The 21222-nt window shown below is 41.9% G+C and overlaps 1 protein-coding gene and 1 long non-coding RNA gene across 8 annotated transcripts in view; one reads left to right on the forward strand and one right to left on the reverse strand.

The window, feature by feature from the left end:
- The window catches only part of shroom3 (shroom family member 3), a 115271-nt gene that overhangs the window by 14921 nt on the left and 79128 nt on the right, over positions 1-21222 (reverse strand). For 4 of the 7 annotated variants that reach the window (XM_044173329.1, XM_044173325.1, XM_044173330.1 and 1 more), the window contains 14 exons: positions 20386-20604; positions 19095-19420; positions 18793-19012; positions 17674-17729; positions 16830-17262; positions 16208-16504; positions 14494-14935; positions 14105-14232; positions 13561-13761; positions 12984-13450; positions 11684-11911; positions 11293-11485; positions 10596-10902; positions 4931-5007 (listed from right to left, as the gene is read on the reverse strand). In XM_044173329.1, the coding sequence (XP_044029264.1) occupies positions 4931-5007; positions 10596-10902; positions 11293-11485; positions 11684-11911; positions 12984-13450; positions 13561-13761; positions 14105-14232; positions 14494-14935; positions 16208-16504; positions 16830-17262; positions 17674-17729; positions 18793-19012; positions 19095-19420; positions 20386-20604 (3594 nt within the window). The remainder of the gene's footprint in view (positions 1-4930; positions 5008-10595; positions 10903-11292; positions 11486-11683; positions 11912-12983; positions 13451-13560; positions 13762-14104; positions 14233-14493; positions 14936-16207; positions 16505-16829; positions 17263-17673; positions 17730-18792; positions 19013-19094; positions 19421-20385; positions 20605-21222) is intronic. The other 3 variants (XM_044173327.1, XM_044173326.1, XM_044173328.1) reach the window with 3 other exon arrangements.
- Positions 17304-19242, forward strand: LOC122865218. The gene is made up of 3 exons (XR_006375420.1): positions 17304-17392; positions 18738-18989; positions 19102-19242. It is a non-coding gene; the product is annotated as an uncharacterized LOC122865218 (long non-coding RNA).

Raw genomic sequence — 21222 nt, forward strand, 5'->3', positions numbered from 1 at the left:
TGTCCACAAAATCTCTGGCACTAGAGAATAGCATGTATTTAGTCTTGCTTGCATTCAGGACTAATTTCAAATTAAAAAATGCATCTTGCAAATTTGACAAAGGCTTGTTGTAGTATCTCAGTGGCTGAGTGTGCAGTATTTGCAAAAACAATACAGAACGGTATCATCCTCATAAAGATGGGCATTACAGTTTGCTATAGCGGACGTAATATTGTTAATATAAATTGTGAACAAGACGGGACCCAAAATTGAACCTTGTGGAACCCCCTTTGACAGTGGTAGAAATACAGAACGATCATTTCCCAAAATCACACATTGCTGTCTATGAGACAGGTAGTCCTGAAACCATTTACAGGACTTATAATCAAAACCAATATCACGTAGACTCTGTAGGAGCATAACATGATGAACAGTTGCAAATGCTTTTGACAAATCAACAAGGGCAGCACAATATTTCCCTTGGTCAACAGCAGATACAATATCATACATATCTTGAGAGGAAAGATTTCAGCTGATTATTAATTAATGACTCCTGGACCCTATTCTACTATTTTACTATTCTAAATTACTACATGGTCTTTGCATTGTTTTGCTTTTCTCAAGGAGGATGTGCATTTATTTTTGAGTTGCCTAAAAGTCAGCTAATGGGCTGTTTCACCAGTGTGCCTCACTAGAGCCCAGGCTTTGTCCCTTGAACATTGATAATTCAGTAGAAAACCAGGGGCATGATCTATCTTTAACCCTAAGCTTTTTAAAAGGTGCATGTTTATCAATGATAGCAAGTAATGAATTTGTGAAATATTTCAATGCCAATTCTACATCTGGTATTTCAGAGATGTGATGTATATTACTGTCAGCAAGGTCCCTGAAAAAAGCCTGTTCATTAAAAGTTTTAAAATTTCTTTTAAAAAGAATCCTAGAGGTTGATCTTTCCATTCTAGTATTTCTGATGCAGGCTAGACAGTGGTCACTAAGGCCAAGTGCAAAAACTCCAGAAGCAGTAATTTTGTCCCTCCTAGTGGACAGCATCAAATCTACCAATGTTGATTTTAAAGGATCCTTTAAATTAGGTCTGGTCAGCTCATCAATTAGCTGTGACAGACTGAGATTGTCACATATCTCCTTTAGACTATTTGAGTCATTTGCTAACCAGTTTAGATTAAAGTCACCTAGAACCAGCATCTCTGAGTTACTGTACTGAGCAAGTAAGTCTGCTAGTTTATTAATTGCACTAGAGACAGCTGAGGGTTGTCTGTATACACCCACCACATTAATTGATGTTACTAGATAGGTTAACTTTCAGAGCACATTCAAAGGAATGAGGTATGGTGACAGCATTTAAAACACTAACAGATAAACATGACTTCGCATATACAGCAACACCACCCTCCCTTCCAACTCTATCTATTCTGGGAAATCTCAGAATTGCGTGTACTCTGTTTAAGCCAGGTTTCTGTCAGAACCAGAATATCGCGGTCAGTCTGTGATACAAGACTTTTCAGGTGATCTAATTTGAATTGATTACACAGACTTCTGATGTTTAAATGCGTCAATCACAGGGCATTTCTGGATTTGAAAACATATGGGTTAAATAATACCTGACCAGAGTCACATGGGGGCTTACTTGAAAATGACAATCTGGAGCTTGTTTGGGGTTTGGGTTTTATGATTCTTAAATTTTTAGGATTATAACAATTTAAATAGGCTGACGGTGTTTACGAGGGCCATTAGTAATCAATACAGGAATGTTAGACCCAGGAGCAGAGAGTGAAGGACAGAGTGCGTTCTGAACTGGGCTCAACTGGAAAATGCCCACATGCATTACAATAGTCGAGACAGATGGGTGATGACGTAGCAGCTGTAGGGCGGAGGTGTTAATGTTCTTAACAAGGGCACCTGGGAGGGATGAGGTGCAGCACCTGTTGATCTGAACATGACGGACCATGGATGACCCAACAACCAGCACGGGTGGATAGTATGATTGTCCTCAACAACTGCCTCGGTGGACATTCCAGGGCGCACACCGACAGAGGTGGAGGTGCCGAATGACGCTCAACCGGGTGAGAGCGAGCCACAGTAGTGTCGTGTTTCCTTGGGTGATGGGTAGACTGCCATAGCATAGTGGAGAGTGTCGCAGTGCAGTCGATGGCATGGAGGATTGGGGTTGCTCACACAGAGGGGGGGGGGGAATTCCTGCTCATCCAGGACATCGATTGTGGGCTCCAGGGCTTGAGAAGTGCTCTCCAGATGTAGAGCCACTGGCATAGAGCAGCAAAGGGAGTACTTGCCTCGCAGCTTTCTGTCTTTCACCAAGGTCCAGGGCTCTGGGGTAGAACAAGCTTGGGACTTGGGCTTTGCTCCAAGGCTCAACCATGTATCTTCTCTCACAGCTGGTGGGGCATCAGATGGGGCTGACTCACCCACAGCAACAATGGACCTGGACCAAGGCAGGGTGGTGTCGGAGTCCAGTGTTGCAAAATTTGTCCCGGCGAGAGTTCTAGCTAACCGGTTCTAGCTAGCAGCAGATTCTGCTAGCAGCAGGTACACCCAGGAGCAGAAAGCGTCACAGGAATGTATCAAGGCAACAGTTGGCCAGTCAGATGCTTACAATCCACTGTCAGTCAAAAACTAATTTCACCAATACGCTACCTCAACCAGTTATCAATCACTTTAATTCAGTGAATCATTTCACAGTATTATGGGGGGGGGGGGGGCACAAACTCACGCTCCATCCATCATTTGTTTTGTACCGACAACTTTTCAACTAGCTACGGTGTCTGCTTACCAACTCCTTGATCATAAAAGAATATAGTAACTTTTACCAGTGCAGCAAGAAAATGTGTTCTTTGATTAGATTATCAAATGGACAGTGGATCATAGATGTTTGTTTGTGGCTTCCAGCATTAGCTAGCGAGCCTTCATTTTCCCAGAATCGTGCCCGGTGGGCGGAGAAGGGACTAACTGCAAACCTCCCTCCTGAGGCCACTAGTTCTGTGAACCAATTAGGTTTCAACATGCATAGTAGGGTTCTGTTGTATGAAGTAGGTTATGTAAACTTTAACTTATTTCACCTTAGCAGTCCACCAAAATCTGTTTCTGAACTAATTTTGGATCTAAAGATTGACAAACGATGGTTAAGTTTGTTTCTTTGTGTCAAACTTCCCCTGTCTCCTATGAGAAAGATGATTAGCCGAATCAATAAGTGATTGACGAGCGGCATATTGGTGAAATTAGTTTTTAATTTACAGAGGATTGTAAGCCTTGGATTGGCCAAATTAAAAAATGATTGACAGTTACCCCTGCCATTCAAAGTCTCCAGTCTGCGGAGATACTCTACTGGAGTACCGGATCCGTTCTGCACATGCGCAAAGCAGGTCCTGTTAGTCAAAGAAGGTTACTGCAAATGTGCCTAAAAAATTCCAAAACTAAATCTTTCAAATCAAGATAACAAAATGGAAATCATTGGAAATGTAATAGTTCACTATTATGTAATAGGGAATTTATTGAAGTTATAAAAAACCTGAAACTTGTCATGCCGACACCGGCTGCCCAATCCGTTCTGCACATGTGCGTACTTATTACTGCCTGATTTGTACCACGCATGTGTGAACATTTTACTTGACGACAGCCCATGGATGTATAAAGAAACAGCCAGCAAGTTATTTTTTTACTTTATTAACAACACAATATTAAAGTAGTCTGTTAAAAAAGATTTCCAAATAATTTATACATTTTTATATTATATACTCTGATGTATATTTATAACAACTTTCATAATGACATATGACATTGTTTACGTTTTTTCGTTTTTAATTACAAATGAAGTATAGATTAAAAACCAATTTGTTATCTTGAGTGTGAGTAGGATTTCATTTACATCTCGAGTAATTTTGAACAGGCACATGTGCGGTAACCTCCGTTGACTGACAGAACCACTTTTGCGCATGTGCAGAACGGATCGGGCAGCCGGTACGGATCTGGCACTGACAAGCCTAAAGTACACACACACACACACACAACACATGCAAGCACACTGGTTGACTGTTAACAGTCTATTATGGAAATGAGGTAAAATATCGGTGCAGAAATTCCAATGATCCCTCAGTTCTCGAGCAGGAAACAAACAGCAGTCTGTCACAGACACGCCAGGCTCCACAACCTCACAACCACACCTGTTGCCAATCACACACCTGATACCCATCTGCATCGCTTCAGCTCCAGTACAAAAACACCCCACTCACCTCAGTCAGTGTCCGGTCTTGTTTCTACAAGGACAATACTCTCTGCCCTACCAGACAATGCTTCAGACTCCAGCCTTCGAACAGTGTGTTTCTCCTCTCCTGAGTTCCTGTCTCCAGCTCTGTGTTCTCCTGACTCCAGTGTGTGTTGCCTACTCCCGATCTCCTATCCAGCTAAGCTAAGGACAGTATCAGTATCCATTATCACCCATTCTACTCACTGCTTGCTTAACTGGTGTTCAATAAATCATCTGTGTCTTCATCTCGGTGTCTCCTGCTATTCTGTCCGTAACACAGTCCTGACATTTTACTCAAACTAGTTAAAAATGTAATCATTTTGTAAACAGAGCAACATGAACAAATCATCACACAGAAAACATCTGTGAGAAAAGATGATGCACGGCTGAACAGGCCCTCGGCCAAAGAGGTTTTTAGTGTTGTTGTATAATGTGATATCTTTATTTTGTCTTTTATTCTGAAGTCTACTTTTTTGATTTTCATTGCTGAAGAGTGTCTTATTATATACATACTAATTAAGGTTACTGAACTGAACTGAGAGACATGATAAATCAGATGACAGGGAAGGATGGATGAAAGACTGTGAGAACCCACGAGGAAAAATCTGGTCTGGGATTTTAACCATCAGCTGTTTGGTCACATGATCACATGGTCTGAATGCAGATGTGGCATACCTGTCCTCAGCCAGAGAGTGGCGTCCAGGTTCAGAAATGAAAACACCAAACATCCTGATGTCACCTGGAGGGAAGTCCTGAAACACACACAGACAAAGTTTAGTCTTTTAGGTTCTTTTAGGAAGATAATTCCACTACTGTTGTTTATCATCTTCTTATGAAGTCATATTGTATTCATGTTTCATATAATTTCTAATTCATATTATTGTGAATCTCAAGTTTTATCTTATCTTATTATATTATGACACAATCCTCTGGTCCAGATGAATGATTACAAGTTCAGTCTGATCTAAATCTGTCCCAGCATATTGAGAATTTACAGCAGTTTAAAAATACTATTTTTGTCTACTAAACCACAACACAACTATTTGACTAAATGAGATGAACATGAATGACTTTTTGTCATGTAAATTTGAATACTTCAATAAATGTGAATGTGACAGTTATCATGAGAGTAATATAGAGCACCAGTCACATATCAACAAAATCCGTAATGTTTACATTTTTTCTCCTACTTTACTCACCTTTAAGGTATGATAGACTTTAGACTTTATTGTCCCCAAGGGGACATTTCTTTCCACAGTGCTGTACATGTCAGACAACAACAGCATACCGTAACAACATACAATGACAGACAACAGTGCACACTCAGGCCAGTTCAGCGATAGGCCATGATAGTACACTACACATAATAAATATCAACTAATTATTGATACTACTTTATACTGTACTAATATTTGAGTCTTTAAAGCAATAGTTTGACATTTTAGGAAATATACAGTACTTATGTGTGTTGCCAAGAGTGAGATGAGAAGCTTGATACCACTGTCATGTCTATGAGTTAACTGTTAAGCTAGAGCCAGCAGGCCAACAGTTGAGAACTGTATAATAGTAGCTACAGAGAGACATTTTGTTTCATTCAGAGCTCACAAAGCTGTGACTGAAAGTCAGTTTAGAATTTGAGACTTGCTGAAGTAAAATGATTGTTAATACGAATCACTGAGTGTGTACAGTAGCCTTATCTGATTCTTCCTCATCTGTAAAGCCCTTTTTTGGGGACTTTTGGACTACATACAGTAAATAAAGTGTACTGAACTTGACTATAAACACTGAGTATTCCTGTGTCTGTCTCTCTGACCCATTTTAAACACACACACAATGAAAACACACAGAACACAGGCCTGAAGTTTGCTGTTTTTCCACTGAACTGAATTAGAGCTCTCCAACACAATCTTTAACATGTCTGTGTGAGACCCTCGATCAAACATTTTTTTGTTTTTAGATTTACATTCAAAAGAAACTCAACTTCATAGTATCACACTCAATCACAGTATTACATCAATCAAGTGCATTGAAAGACAACAAAATAGTTATGTTTTTCATGCAGTTTAGAAAATTGTCCTTTCTGGTGCATTCAAGGACATTTCAAAATATTTATCAGCTGTTTAAATTAAAAAAGCCAACTGTAAAAACAATACTGTCACCACCCTGCAGTGAAATCTATGTTTAAAGTGAGAGGACAGGGTGTCTGTAGACTGGACTGCAATGATGTTTATGTGACAGTGGCTGCTCTGATCACTGAAGGAGATAAAAGAAAAAGTCCGCCTTTACTGCATTCCTTTAAGAACTTTGTAGATGTGTGTATGATGTATGTATGTGTGTGTGTGTTATCTTTGCCATCATCCACATCGGACAGCGCCCAGCCATCGTCTCCGGCTCTCTGGCACCTCACAGGAAACTTTGAGGATTCTGGGTATTTCCTGTGTGACTCAGTGCCAAATGTCCCTTAATGGTAAAATGTTGTCAAATAAATGGTAATGACAAGAGGAATCTGAATATAAGATTTCTTGGCAATTGTTCTAAGTTGTTGACACATTTCATTTTGGACCAAAGTGGATGGCCAAAAAATGTCAAATATAAAATTGATAAGATTCAATTGAATGGTGAGATGCCATTTTTACATTGATAAGAAGCAAAGAGGATGTATTTGGCACAAGTTGTAGTCTTGAGATTATCTATCCTTGTTTAGAAAATCTTTAACCCTGTGCACGCATCATGATAGTTTTTTAAATCCTTGACTTTGTTTATTAGGTACTACTAGACAAGACAGTTGGAATTCACATGATAAATACATAAAGTGCTATTGGCAGGTAAGAAATGCATCACATACATCATATAGAAAGCGCACTAAGCTGGTTTAAATCCTATCTATCAGATCGATCTCAGTTTGCACATGTTAACGGTGAGTCCTCCGTGCTCGCCAAAGTTAGTCACGGAGTTGCACAAGGTTCTGTGCTTGGACTGATTCTATTCACCTTATATATGATTCCTCTAGGCAATATTATTAGGAAACACTCCATAAACTTTCATTGTTATGTGGATGATACCCAATTATATCTATCGATCAAGCCAGATGAAACTACCCAGTTAGCTAAACTTCAAGCATGTCTTAAGGACATAAAAACCTGGATGACCTGCAATTTTCTGATGTTAAACTCTGACAAAACTGAAGTTATTGTACTTGGCCCCAAACACCTCCGAGACACGTTATCTAAAGATATAGTTGCCCTAGATGGCATTGCCCTGGTCTCCAGCACCACCATAAGGAACCACAGAGTTATCTTTGATCAGGATTTATCCTTTAACTCCCACATGAAACAAACTTCAAGGACTGCCTTCTTTCACCTATGTAACACTGCAAAAATCAGGCACATCCTGTCTCAAAATGATGCCGAAAAACTAGTCCATGCATTTGTTACTTCTAGGTTGTACTATTGCAATTCCTTATTATCAGTCTCCAGTTGATCCAGAATGCTGCAGCACATGTACTGACAAGAACTAGGAAAAGATATCATATTTCTCCAATATTAGCTTCTCTGCACTGGCTCCCTGTAAAATCCAGAATAGAATTTAAAATCCTTCTCCTCACCTACAAAGCTCTTAATGGTCAACCTGACTAGAACACTGCGCTCCCAGATTGCAGGGTTACTTGTGGTTCCTAAAGTCTCCAAAAATAGAATGGGAGCCAGAGAGTTCAGTTATCAAGCTCCTCTCCTGTGGAATCAGATCCCAATTAGGGATTTGGAGGCAGACACCATCTCCACATTTAAGAGTAGGCTTAAGACTTTCCTCTTTGATAAAGCTTATAGTTAGGGCTGGCTTAGGTTAGTCGTGAACCATCATGAGACTTCCCTTGATGTACCTCTTTCCCCTCTCCTTCTCTCCCTCTCTGTCTGTATTCATTTTTATCCCATTACTGCATGTTACTAACTCGACATCTTCTCTCTCCCATAGTTTTGTGCTTTCTCGTTTCTCTCCTGTCTCCTTCTGTCGCTTTCAGCAGGTATTTCTACCTCCGGAGCTGCAGAGACTGGATCTGTGATTGTGGTCCGCCTGCTGCCCCCGTGTTCCTGCTCGGCAACTGCTGCAGTTGTTGTTGTTGGCTCTGTTGCTATTATAGTCATTATTATTCCCATGACTGTCATTCCTATTATTATTAACATATTAATATTAATATTACCACTAACATTACATTATTTCTATTTTAAAATTCTAGGTGCATTGTGCTTCCCTCTCCCCTCCCCCTTCCCTCTCCCTCAAAACCTCTCTCTCTCAAAACTCTCACGGCAGCGGTGGATGGCCGCCCACTATTGAGTCTGGTTCTGCTTGAGGTTTCTGCCTCTTAAAAGGAAGTTTTTCCTTGTCACTGTTGCTCATGGTGGGATTTGTTGGGTCTCTGTAAATAATATTATAAAGAGTACAGTCTAGTCCGGCTCTATAGGAAAAGTGCAATGAGATAACTTCTGTTATGAATTGGCGAAAGTGAATTGAACTGAATCACCATTTGCAACTTTGGTGGTTTGGTCCAGTTTGAGTAACAGATCCACAACTTCGAAGGTTTATTAAACACCAAAACACTCCACAGCGGTTTATAATACTCAGAGACAGGATTTCAAAACTCTAGAAAGTTAACACGTGGCAATTATTTTATCTTTTGGTGCGACCATTGTGAGGAAAACAGCAGAAATACTGCTTTCATGTTACAAAGTAATCCACCTGGGCCTGTCTAATGCATTTGCATGTATGTGATTGGCCACAGCTGCTGGATGAAGTGACGTTGCAATGAAGGAAGGGGCAGAGTTTTTTCACACAGGGTTAAAGTCGGTCTGAAGGTGCCCTAATATAGACACAAAAAATCCCTGAAGAACAACTGTTGTTGTAATTGAAATATTGGTATCATAAGCAAACACTGTTAGTCTTGATTCTATGTTAACTCTATTCTATCGGTGTTTCTTACTTTCTGTCTTAATCTTTCTGTAGCCAAACTGAATAGGTAGGGGGATAAAGGACAACCTTGTTTCATACTCTCTCATACCTCTTTGCAAGTATACTGTTTGGGAGATGTAATCATTATTAATTATCATGCATCTTGGGTTATTATATAATGTTTTTATCCACTTATCATGTGACGGCCAAAGTTGAAATATTGTAAGCATCTGAAGTCTGACTATATTCTATTAAATGCTTGTGTTATTATAAAAATATTATTTCTAAAATGTGTCTAATGTTATCAGAATTTGCTTTTAATTTCTGGCTAATTGTCTGCACAAACTACAAGCTATGACATATAGGAATTATCACCAACCACTCACATTAACAAACTAATTTCATATTCTGATTACATCATTTCATGATTATGTAATGGTTCTACAAAGAAAAGTTTTTTCCTGCTGACTTGCAATTTGTAAATTGTTACTTCAAATTAAATTACTGCAAAATAAGAAAAAAGGCACAAATACTGAGCAACATTTTTCAGAAAATCCACAGAAAATTCAGTATTTTTGGGCTGCATTTATAACAAGCAAAATGTGAGCTCCTGGTGGGAGCGCAGTCAAGGCAGTATGCAGGGTTTTATAAATACCGTGATCCAAAAACTGAGCTTGCTAGGTGGGTCCGGGGGCATGCACCCCCAGAAAAATGTAGATTTCCCTGATCTAAATATGTGCATTTTAAGACGTTTGGAGAGCAAAAATTGGATAACAATAGCTTTACAACCATGTCAGTTAGCAGTAGCTTGAGAATCAGGTTAAATGTTGCAATGAATGACCTTTACTACAGTCTGGAAATACAGAAGAGGCTAAAATGATCACGAAACATCTGAAACACCATCTACTCTGTTCTCTCTCACCCTCTGTGTTCATTGCCTGTCCCTTTCTCTGTGACTCCTCACTTCTCTCTCCTGCCAAATTGTATTAAAAATGTTTTTCAAATTATATACATCTTTATTTCATCTTTATGTTTGAGTTTGCATCATTTTGGATCTTAATTAAAGATATGTGTCTCAAACAGTACATAAACATATGTTATCTGTATCACACTTTGCATGGATTTAGTTGCCTGTCCAGTTTCCTCACGTTGTTGACATAATCAAAGAACCACCGTGTTTAGTAAAGTTTTTGTAGTAACGAAAAGATCATCCCCTTCACCACCCACACACAAGCAATGATGGTGATCAGATGAGCAAGTCAGTAATCTTGGCATCGTACAATATATATGCCGCACCAAAGTAAAGTTATTTTTAGGCAATTTTTTCACAACTTATATTATATCCACCTCAGAAAAAATACCTCCTCAATGGTGGGTACAGCCACGAGTGCAGTGTTACCTGGTTCAGTCTCTCTACTATGGGGGAGGAGCAGGAGTGGTAGTGTAGAGTAGTCGTTTGTCTCTCCTCGGATCTCTCCAGGAGATCATCAGCAGAAGCCGACTTCCTGGAGCCCCGAGCTGACCCGGCCCTCTGCAGGGCCTCATTGAGCTGCTTGGACAGTCCCAGGTTATATTGAGGCTCTGCAGCCAGCTGCTGGTGGCCCAGGCCTGAGTCTCTGCTGGTGGACTGTCCACTGAGCCCTGTTTCAGGTGTGAGATTCCGGATGATCTGGGCCTGGGGCTCAGGAGACGAGCCAGAAGGAGCACTGGGAGTAGAGACCAGGAAAAGGAGTAATTCAATTGTAATAACAATGTAATAAATCAACTTCATATTAAAATGTAAATGTAGGTTTTTACAATTCATCCGGTGGGGAATTTCTGTACCAAAATCTAATGGCAATCCATCCAATAGTTGTCAAGATATTTCACTCAAAACCACAAATGTTCAGTTATGTCACTGGATAAGTGAAAACTTTGAACTGCTGGTGACCAAAGTCATTAGGTTTCATCCTCTGGGGACCATGAATGAGATATTCCGGTCTGGACAAAAGTGGTGGACCGACCAACTGACAGACTGACATTGCCATCCCTAAAGCCACACGGCTAGCATGGCTAAAAACCAGTGTTAGATGCAGCTGGTGCCTGGCTTTGGTTACCTAGGCGGTGGGTGCACTGGAGGCCTTGGAGTGGTCACCCTGCCCGGGTAGAAGAGATTGGATTGGAAGCTCTGCAGGTCGGCTCCAGGAGGGAGGGTGGAGCAGAGACGCCGCTCTCCAGAGGAGAAGCTTCGATCTGTGCCAGAGTCCTGGAGCGAGAGCAGGCTGGAGGTGGAGGAGAGGCTGATGGTGTCTGAGTGACAGGAATTAGAGGAGGGGGCAGAGAGGGAAGCAGGGGAGGAACAAAAAAGGAGAAAGAAGAAGGAGGTGAATAATCTGTTCTGCTCTCAGTCTATCAATTAAATATTTGCTTTACTTGCCCTCTATTCTTCATCCACTCATCAAACCATCATGCCTCACTCCTTTTTCTTCCCTTCCTCCCTCCACCCACCTGTATGATTGCTGTTTTCAGGCTGTAGATAAGCACTGCAAGGCCTCAGTCCACTCCTCTTTCCTCCGTCATCTCTTTTCATGCCTCTCTTCTTCTCCACATACTCAGCCAGAGCGTTGTGCTGAAGCTGCCGTAGGTCGTGCCTTGACGTGGCATTTTGCGGAGACCTGCCCCCGACACGACTTGCCACAAGCTCAAACATCTTCCGCCGGTCTGCCACGCTGGTCTCTGACAGACAAGGAGATGATGGTCAAAGCCCATGGTTAGCCACATACACACTCATACACATACACAGATGTTTCTGATGTGCCTTAATAGATACCCAACAATCACAATACTGACATTCCTATCAAGGTAATTTATTTTGTGAGCAGCTTCCAGGCAGATGCTCAGAGGTGGTCAGTAAAGTACAAGCAAAATTCTGATTTAAATCAGACATTTTCTGATCAAAGAATATGTATACAAAAATCTTACCTTGCATTTGATGCTAGCTTTGGTACTTAACGGTCTTCAATACTTGGTGCTACAGAGGCATTGGTATTCAAAAAGTATTCAGGTTCAATACCCAGCCTGATTCTCCCAAAACTAAGCTTTAGTGAACATAGAACTACTGCTACAGCTAGCTTACTGGTGATGTTAACTCTACACAGGCTAGGTGGAGCAAAATCAGCCTTTCAAAGTAATTCCTGGATGCAAATTAAAAGCTTGACTGTTGTCCAAAAACTGCCTTTTAACCAGCAAAGTTTGCTCCTCTTGTGTTTCACTAAGTGCAGAGAGATTTCATTTTAAAAGGCAGATTCTGCTTAAGATCACCAGCAAGCTAACTGGAGTATGACATGAGAATGTAAATAATTTACAAAAAACTAACTAAGTGGCTAACAATACAAAAACAGATTTATCTCTATGCCTGTCTAAGCATTACAAATGTATCCCATATTATTAATGAGCTGTGTTTTAGGTTAGCCTGCCATTTTCCACAAAAGCGAGTTTTTATAACATTTTTTATATAATATCTATGTGTCTTAGTAGTGTGTCTATGTAGTCTTATATATTTTGCTTTTGTCTTCGATAACTTCTAACAGGTCAAGACTTTTTTTTTTTCATTAGCTGTGTGTTTGTGTGTCCATTCAAGAAGTGCTGTATGACCCAAGTAATTTTGATCACTACACCATTGTGACATTTGCAATATTGACTTGATTATTTGGAGATCTTGTGGCAGGTATTGGTAGAGTTTAGTCACCACTATGCCAGGGGAGAAGGGTTTGGGCCACAGCTGTTTTTTAATCTGCTTTTTATTTACCTCCTCCACGCCTGAACATGGCGGCAGTCTCGGCATCCGAAACCCCGACCTTGTTCATGTTCTCTGGCTCTGAGTATGAGCGCTTCTTCTGGTCCGCTGCCAGACGCTTGCGGCCACAGATCCGCATCAGACCAGGAGGTCCAACAGGCAGGACACTGGGGAGGGCTGGGGGGCATGGGCCTCGAATCTCCGGGCTGACCACATGCTGCTCCTTCGGGGTGTGAAGGGAAGTGACCAGTGGTGGCGACTGTGACGTGATGACGATGCCCTGTGGTTTGGGCATGGTTTTTGGGCCTTTTTTCTCCAGTGAGTGGTGCTTGGCAGTTACGGGCAGAGGCTGATGGCTACTGGAAGAGGAGATGGGAGGAGGAGCTGCAGGAGGCGGAGGGCTGATTGAGGACCTGAGGTCTCTCCGTCTGAAGGAGGTGGACCGCACGACCTTAGACTGGCCATCTTTCAAAGTTTCCCTGTAAGATCCGATTAGAGACAAGTTTCCAATGTCAGGATAGCTCAGAGAGACTCAGAGAGACAACACTAACCTGTTGAAGGACTCAGTTTATTGTGGTCTAACTCTGACCTGCTGAAGGACTCTGACCAGGAGAACTCTGACCTGCTGAAGGACTCTGACCTGCTGAAGGACTCTGACCTGCGGAAGGATGTGTCCTGCATAGAGCCCAGCATGTCTTGGATGTCCTGTCTCCAGGAGAAGTCTTTGCTGTTGTCACCCTCCCTGGATTTGTCCAGCTGTTCAGCCTCTCCTCTGGGATCTGCTGGGTTCCTGAACACCACACAGAAATTTAACTGCATTTTGACAGGGAGTAAAGTCCAGTAAATATGACCCAATTTGACTATAGGCAATCTTAAAGGACACAGACACAAAATCAAATGTTGCAATACATGAAACAAGTATGTAATTTTTGCTGCTGGTTAACAATTTAGAACTAAATAAAAGTGGATACAAATTGAATGTGGTCATATAGGCTGGAATTGTGATAAATACAGTTACTATTATAAAGACATTTATTGGGATAATATCAATCTGTGGCACTGCAAAAAACATTCATGTTTTTAGTTATACATTTATATATATAGTTTTATCAATTACCCGCAATCCATTTTACCTGTATTTTATGTGTTCACTGCTACCTCCTCTGTAGCTCAGAGTCCTGTGGGCTTTGGTCCCATTGGTGCATCTCTCCAGCATGTTTCTGAGGTCATCTGCTCCACAGGCGGCACTGCGACTGATCATCTGATTCAAAATCAGAAAACATAAAGCAGTGAAGCACTATCACAAACAACATGGAGCAAGATTTTCATATTTAGAAGGTAAGTTTGGGATTAAGCATATCTTGTCTGGTAAGTAAAAAAAATCCATACATATGCATTTCTGTATTAAGTGGTGCTTTTTACATACAAATTTGACTGACCCTCATTGTGTGCTTTGAAAAATCTCTTTTGAATCATCAAAAGAAAACACGTGATCACAAATTTAAAGTTTGGTTTGAGTTACCCTCCGATGGGTGGCTTTGTTGTGTATGTTGGTGGTACTGTGACTGCGCTGCTTTCCGTCATGTTCCCAACGCTCGAAACAACTGATCTTTTCCAGGACAGAGAGGCTGTGGGCAGGTCCCTGACTACCATCACCACAGCTACTGTTGTCATGGCTACTGGCAGAGATGACACTGTCAGGGCTGGCGCATTGCTGGACCTCTGTGAGGGCGATCTCCAGACGGGTCAGTGGGTTTTCTCTGTCTTTGTCCCGCTCTCTGTGGTCCCAGTGCTGGTACTGCAGAGCTGCTGAGCCACTGAGGTGATGGGGAGAAGGCTGGGAGGCAGAGGGGGGTGGAGCCTGAGGCTGAGGTTGAACAGGTAAGTGGGTAGGTGGTACCTGTCCTTGAGTGAGCCTGGAGGACACCACTAGCTCTGAATCAATGCTGGTCTGGTCCACTGATCTGTAGGAAGGGAGGGAGGAGGAGAAAATGGAGGACAAGAAGTAAGAGAAAAGGAGGGAGAAAAGAAGACATCATTACTGACATCAACTGACTTTTCCTGATACATACATCCAGCCATTGGATGAACTAACCAACCATTCATGGTCAGGAAGCTGCTTTTGTAGACAGAAATTTGTTATCTGGTAAAATAACGTGAATTTGTGTTGTTGTGGATGTGTCTGTTGCTGGGCCCAGTAGCATGATGTTAATGTCAAACCAACATCCTCTCCAGTTATTTCAGATTTGATTGGCTATCAGCTAACAGCAAAAGTTTGACCAGTCTCAGCATTTTCTGGCAAAGGTATTGGGTTCGGCACTGCGTTACCCTCTGCTCAGCAGCAGTTGAGGCTCAATGGAACTCAATGGCAGACTGTCTCTTGTTTTCTGCAAAGCCAGTGTCATCCAAAATAACAGATGAGTCTGTGTTGTTTTGGACATGGCCAGTTGGAGGATTCTGACCTGCTATAGAAGAACACAACCAAAGCAGCTGAGAAAGCCTCAAGGTGGCTCTGCATCCAGAGAGGAAGTCAATAGAGACTAGCGAGCGCCACCTGAACACAAGCAGTGGCCTGATCAACCACGGCTGGGACACCTGGGCAATGGTGTCTGATGTTGAAAGACCCGAAACACCCAATGACTCTAGAATACATCACTGATGATGTGTTCAGGTGCATCAGAAGATGTATTTTAAGAATGACCTGCTGAAGGACTTTGACCTGTTGGAGGACACTGACCACTTGGAGGATTCTGACCTGCTACAGGACTTAAACCAGTTGAACGACTGACCTATGAAGGACTCTGACTTGCCGAAGGACTGCCAGGTCAGCAGTTGCTTTATTATGCCATGTCAAGCCAAGTTAATTTCTATGGCCCAGTATCACAAACAATGTCTCAATGGTCATTACAGGCTCACAACAGCCCGAGCTCTCTAAGGAAAAGAGGAAAAGCTCCTCAAGAGTTTCTTCAGCCACTTTTTTTTCAGAGCAGACAGTAATTCTACAGCTGGGAGCATCAGAAAGCCTACTGAATGGGCCACAAATTACCTTTAGTAGACCTCTTGATGGAAAACAAATATAACTCATTCATTCCCATGTTTTGAGATGTTTTTGTGGAGCTGCTGATTGCATCTTAACGGAGGTTCACAAAGTGACAGAGACAGAATCTGAAATCTCAAAATGCTGTGGAGACATAATCAGAAATTATTTCAACAGCAATCATTCCTCCAAACTGTACCTGCTCCTGTCTCCCCTGGACTGGACAGGTGTGCAGGGGTCCCTCCACTGTTGTGAGGATGGGGGCCTGAGTCCAGGGGTCAACTGGATATAGGGAATATGGAAATCCTGGTTCTGTTCCTGGAATACTTGGCTGTGGGGTCTCTGGCTTGTATGAATATGGGACCCTTGGAAGCTCTGACTGTGAGGTCCCTGGTGGTTTTGGGGTCTTTGGGCCCCTGTCTGTCTCTCTGATCCCCCTCCAGCAGTTTTCAGGTGGGGTCTGTAGGGTCCAAAGTTAGACTCATCTTGTTGAGGCCTGATAAAATAGAAGATTGAGTTAGTATTAAGGGCCAATATGAACAATTTGTACAGCTATGTAGTACAAAATGAAAACAATGCCTGAATCAAATATGCAATATCAGCTCAATAATGGCCCAACCCCACAGACGAAAATGAGCATCAGGAGCAACAACTGCTCGTTTTATCCTGTGTACTGTGTCACAGCATCTTGACAAATAGACTAGCATAAAGTTGTGCATTTAGTCATATTTTGGCAAAATATGACTCTTGGAACAATAATCCAACTAACTACAACTACAAACTTTTTCAGCCACTTGGTTGAAATATCAGTATAAAATCACCTGTCTGCCTTGTGTACTTGAGTCCTGAGCTGTGTAGAGGCAGATGTTGAAGAAGAGGAATAGGGGTATGGTAAAGAAGAAGTGTTATTTTGGTATCCATTTTCTGTAGCTGTCATACTTCCATCCCCCTGTCCCTCTGTCGCTCCTTCCTCTCTCCCTCCGATGCCATGCAGCCCCTGGTGCTGCTGTCGGCTGCTCTCCTTGGCCAGGGCGGGGTAGACGCCGAAGGAGCCTGACCCAGGGTTGGCACTGGGCATCTGTGCATATTGGGGCAGAATGAGCCGGCCAGACTGGGGGGTGGGGCCTGCAGGTCCTGTGAGGGATGGGGGCTGGGGAAAGCCTCCACCCTGCCGGGGCTTTGTGGTGGGGCTGCTCTCTGGGCTCTTCTCTATCACTGTGTGAAGCTGACCCTCAGCGCTGTACGAGCCTTTAGCTGGAACCACAGTAATGATGTCAAGAGTAATGCAGAGGATGATAGCAGAGCTTGTTCCTCACAACTGCCTTGTTAGGTTTTTCAGACTGGATTGAAACGCAAAAGGTGGGAGGCCACTTAAAAAGAAAAGGTAGTGTTTTTTATACGCTATTTTTTTATCATCATGAAGAGGATCTTTAGTGAGAAACATATTACCTGTTGCATATTTAGGCATTGTTTTCTATAAATTTTTAACACATGCCGTAAAAAAAATGTAGTATTAGTTTCCTACCTTTCCTCTATTGATATATTTTGGGCCTTTTAGGAACCTCTTTCTACACCTTTAATTGGTAGAGCAGAATTAAATGGTATATTTAGATCGTGTTCTGTCCTTAAAATTAGTAAAATTATGGAGATAGAAATAAAATATACCTGCACCTGAGGCCACAGGGCCACTGGAGTGATGCCAGGAACCTTTCTGCAAAGACCTGAGTAAAATACATTAGATCAGATAAAATTAGATTAGTGTATTTCATTTTACACATATATTACATATTTACACCAATACAACATTTGAAACGTACTCTATCATTTTATACCTAATGGTTTTGAATCACATGGTATCATACTATACCTTATGATACCTTGTCTATTGTTTTGGAAAATATTACATTGTACTGGATTGTACCATGCAGTATCGCTCCATATTGCATCATACTGAAACGCATCATATCATATTGTACCCTCCTGTGCAATACTGTGTTGTACTGGATTATGTTGTATCGTAGTGGATGGTATCATAGGATAGCATATTGTATTGTATCATACTGAATTGAATTGTATTGTATCATATTGTATTGTATCATAGCATTTTGTAGCTTATTGTAATGTATAATTTCATAGCATAGCGTATTGTAGCATAGGATATCATTTTGCTGCATGTTGTATCGTATCGTGTCGTATCCTAGTGTATTGTATCGTGTCATAGTGTACTGTGTCATATTGTTACATATTATATTGTTAATGTATTGTAGCGTAACGCATTGTATGGTAGTGTGGCATATTGTGTTGTATCGTATTGTATCATGGCATACTATATCATATTGTATAATATCGTAGGGTAATGTATCGCATTGTAGTTTATCCCATCATAGGGTATTGTATCTCATCACTTCTATGCAATTCTCTGTTCCACCATGTATTTTACAACGGAGGGTTTTTTCATACAACATGTATCTACTATCATACTTACTTAAATTTGACCATCTGGTTATTTTAACAAATACACAAGAATAGCTTATTTCTTAGCTTTTAAGAACAACACCCCGAAGTACACATCTTTGATAAACAAGAGAACAAAATAATGAGGTGTTCAGATTTTACTGTCAAGTAAAGTAGTTCATACCTATTTATCTTAAAAGCTAGACTGAAAGTGTGGCAGACTTTGTGCTCTTGATTGTATCAAATCCTCATCACCATTATCATTGTCACATAAGGGTCTATTTTTGGATGAGAATCAACATTCACCCTGACTTGACAGACCCTACTTACCTTAGTGACCGGGCGTGCTCCAGACTGGACCAAGAGTTTGGTCTCTTGTGGTTCCTGATGACTGCGTAGCTATCGCTGCGCCTTGGTGGAGCCGGCGCCCCCTTCAGGATCTCGTAGGAGCTGTGGCTGGCTGCCGGGTCCCATATTGGACCCACACTGTGCCTGTTGGAAGCCGGTACACCACCGCTGCTGCCATGGTAAAAGACCCCGCCCACTGAACCTGGAACCAATAGTACAAATAAAAACAATGATCACATCAAAATTACATTACCTGAAAATCATTCCTGAAACAGAAACTTTACCTTGCAGATCTCGGCTTAGCCCTGGCCTCTCCCCTACCCCGCCTTTGGAATCGCTGTTACGTAGCAATGCAGAGGAGGTGGAGCTCAACTCACGCTCTTGAGATAAGCCCTGCTCGGCGTTGTAAACCATCTGGACGTAACGCATGTCAGCCTGTTGCATCTCTCCACTTCCTCCTCCTCTCTGAGGGACAGTTTCCAGAGAATAGGAGCGCTCTGGGCTGAAAGAGGGGGTGGAGGCAAGGTACTCTGGGATACTGGAGCTGGTGGAGAAGGAGGAGTAGGCGGAGTCTCGTTTGCTGTGGAGGTGGTCGATGCTGTTGGAGGACCTGGAACATGAAAAGAGATTTAATTTGTGTGTACTAAATAAGGACACACTATCAAATGGCTAGTCAAGCTGTAGTTGTTTGGTTCATCATGCATGGGGAGGCTAACATTCCCTGGATTTTCATGGTACTAAATAAGGCTCCTATTTTCCTATTCTATGTTTCCCACACCTTCTTAAACATCAAATTCAAGGACTTTTTAAGGACTTTCCAGGCCCAATTCCCTCTTTCAAGGACTATCAATTCAAACCCAACACAGCATAGTTTGAGACACGGATCAAGGTTAATTAGTGTAACAACACTGAGAATTTTTATAATGAGACCTAGCACTTCAACTACATATCTCATTCACACAGCGATGGCAGAACTGCTCATCAAAGTAACTAAGCATTCACACACATCAGGAGAAATTTGGGGTTCAGTGTCTTGCACAAGGACACTTTGACATGTGGGCTGGGGGACGACCCGCTCTACCACTAAGCCACAGTCGCCGCTGCAGATGCTCACAAACAACAATTAAAAAGAGAGAGGCCTGTGGGAACCCTGCTTCTAGTTTCTTGTGGGTACATTGGTGAAAATGGGCGACACTGTTTAGGTTTGACTAGTGCTGTACAGTAGATTCAGGACAGAGCTAAAAACTGGTAACCAGACTATTAGGACAGGTCTTTCGAACCACGGCACCCAGCAGCTCTTGGTTAACAAATAGCTTCAATGCTAACTGCTGCTACACACACAGTGTCTCCTTTTTACATTTCTATTTCTGTTCAATAAACAAGATACAACATGTAAATCAGACAACTTTGGAGTTGTTGGGTAGATTTTTTCTCTTTTGATGAAGCTAGGCTTGCAGTTTTCACCTGTTTCCAGTCTTTGTGCTAAGCTAGGTTAGAAACATCCTGAACCTGCCTCTGTACTTTCAGTCAACTTTCAGTCAGACAGTAAAGACTGAAGTGTTTGTTTGTATGAACCTGGAAGAGGACAACTGGTGGCAGGAGGAATAGGCTGGGTGGGGTCCTCTGTGGGTGGGGTTGGCCAGTGGATGGTGGTGCTGAGCTCCGGAGTGGAGCTGGGAGGACTGAGGCGGGTCCAGGCTCTCCATGCTGCCCCTAGAGCTGTACTGGTCTGGACTCTTCCTCAGGTAGCTGCCGCCAGAGTCAAACCCACCGGACAGATCAGTGGTCGAGGCACTGAGAGACAGAGAATAAAAATCTTTTTATCTAGGAGGCTCAGATAGATGCTTTGGCAATGCAAAGGTCATTAAAATCATCACACAGACTTTAGTAACCACTTCATATAGTGGTGCTTTGTGCTTAAAGCTAACATCAGCATGCTGATGTGTAGACAACAATATTTACTATATTCACCATCTCAGTTTGACGTGTTAGCATGTTAACATTTCATAATTAGCCCTAAACACGAAGTACAGCTGAGGCTGATGGGAACGTAACTAGTTTTGCAGGTATTTGGTCATAAAGCAAAGTACTGGAGATATTAAACTTAGCGCTAAATGAAAGTGATTACAATTGAGCCCTCACATGGAAAAAAGGCACAATGCGTCTATGTCACAGTTTGACCCAGTCTTTCAACCGAACACAATGTAATTACTGCTCTGGAAAAGAGGACAATCTCTGTCTGTCTCTGTCTGTATTTCTCTTTTCTGTGTCAGTAACTTCTCTGAGTCTAAATTCTGTGTCAGCTGTCTTGTCCATCTCTGTTTGACTTTCTGTCTCTATCTTCTGTTTCTTAATTCCAGTCCTATTAAAGCAGAGCAGCAGAAATGTTATAACAAACTTTTTATTCAGATC

This window comes from Siniperca chuatsi, linkage group LG18 (genome assembly GCF_020085105.1).
Source record: "Siniperca chuatsi isolate FFG_IHB_CAS linkage group LG18, ASM2008510v1, whole genome shotgun sequence".
Classification (NCBI taxonomy): Eukaryota; Metazoa; Chordata; class Actinopteri; order Centrarchiformes; family Sinipercidae; genus Siniperca; species Siniperca chuatsi.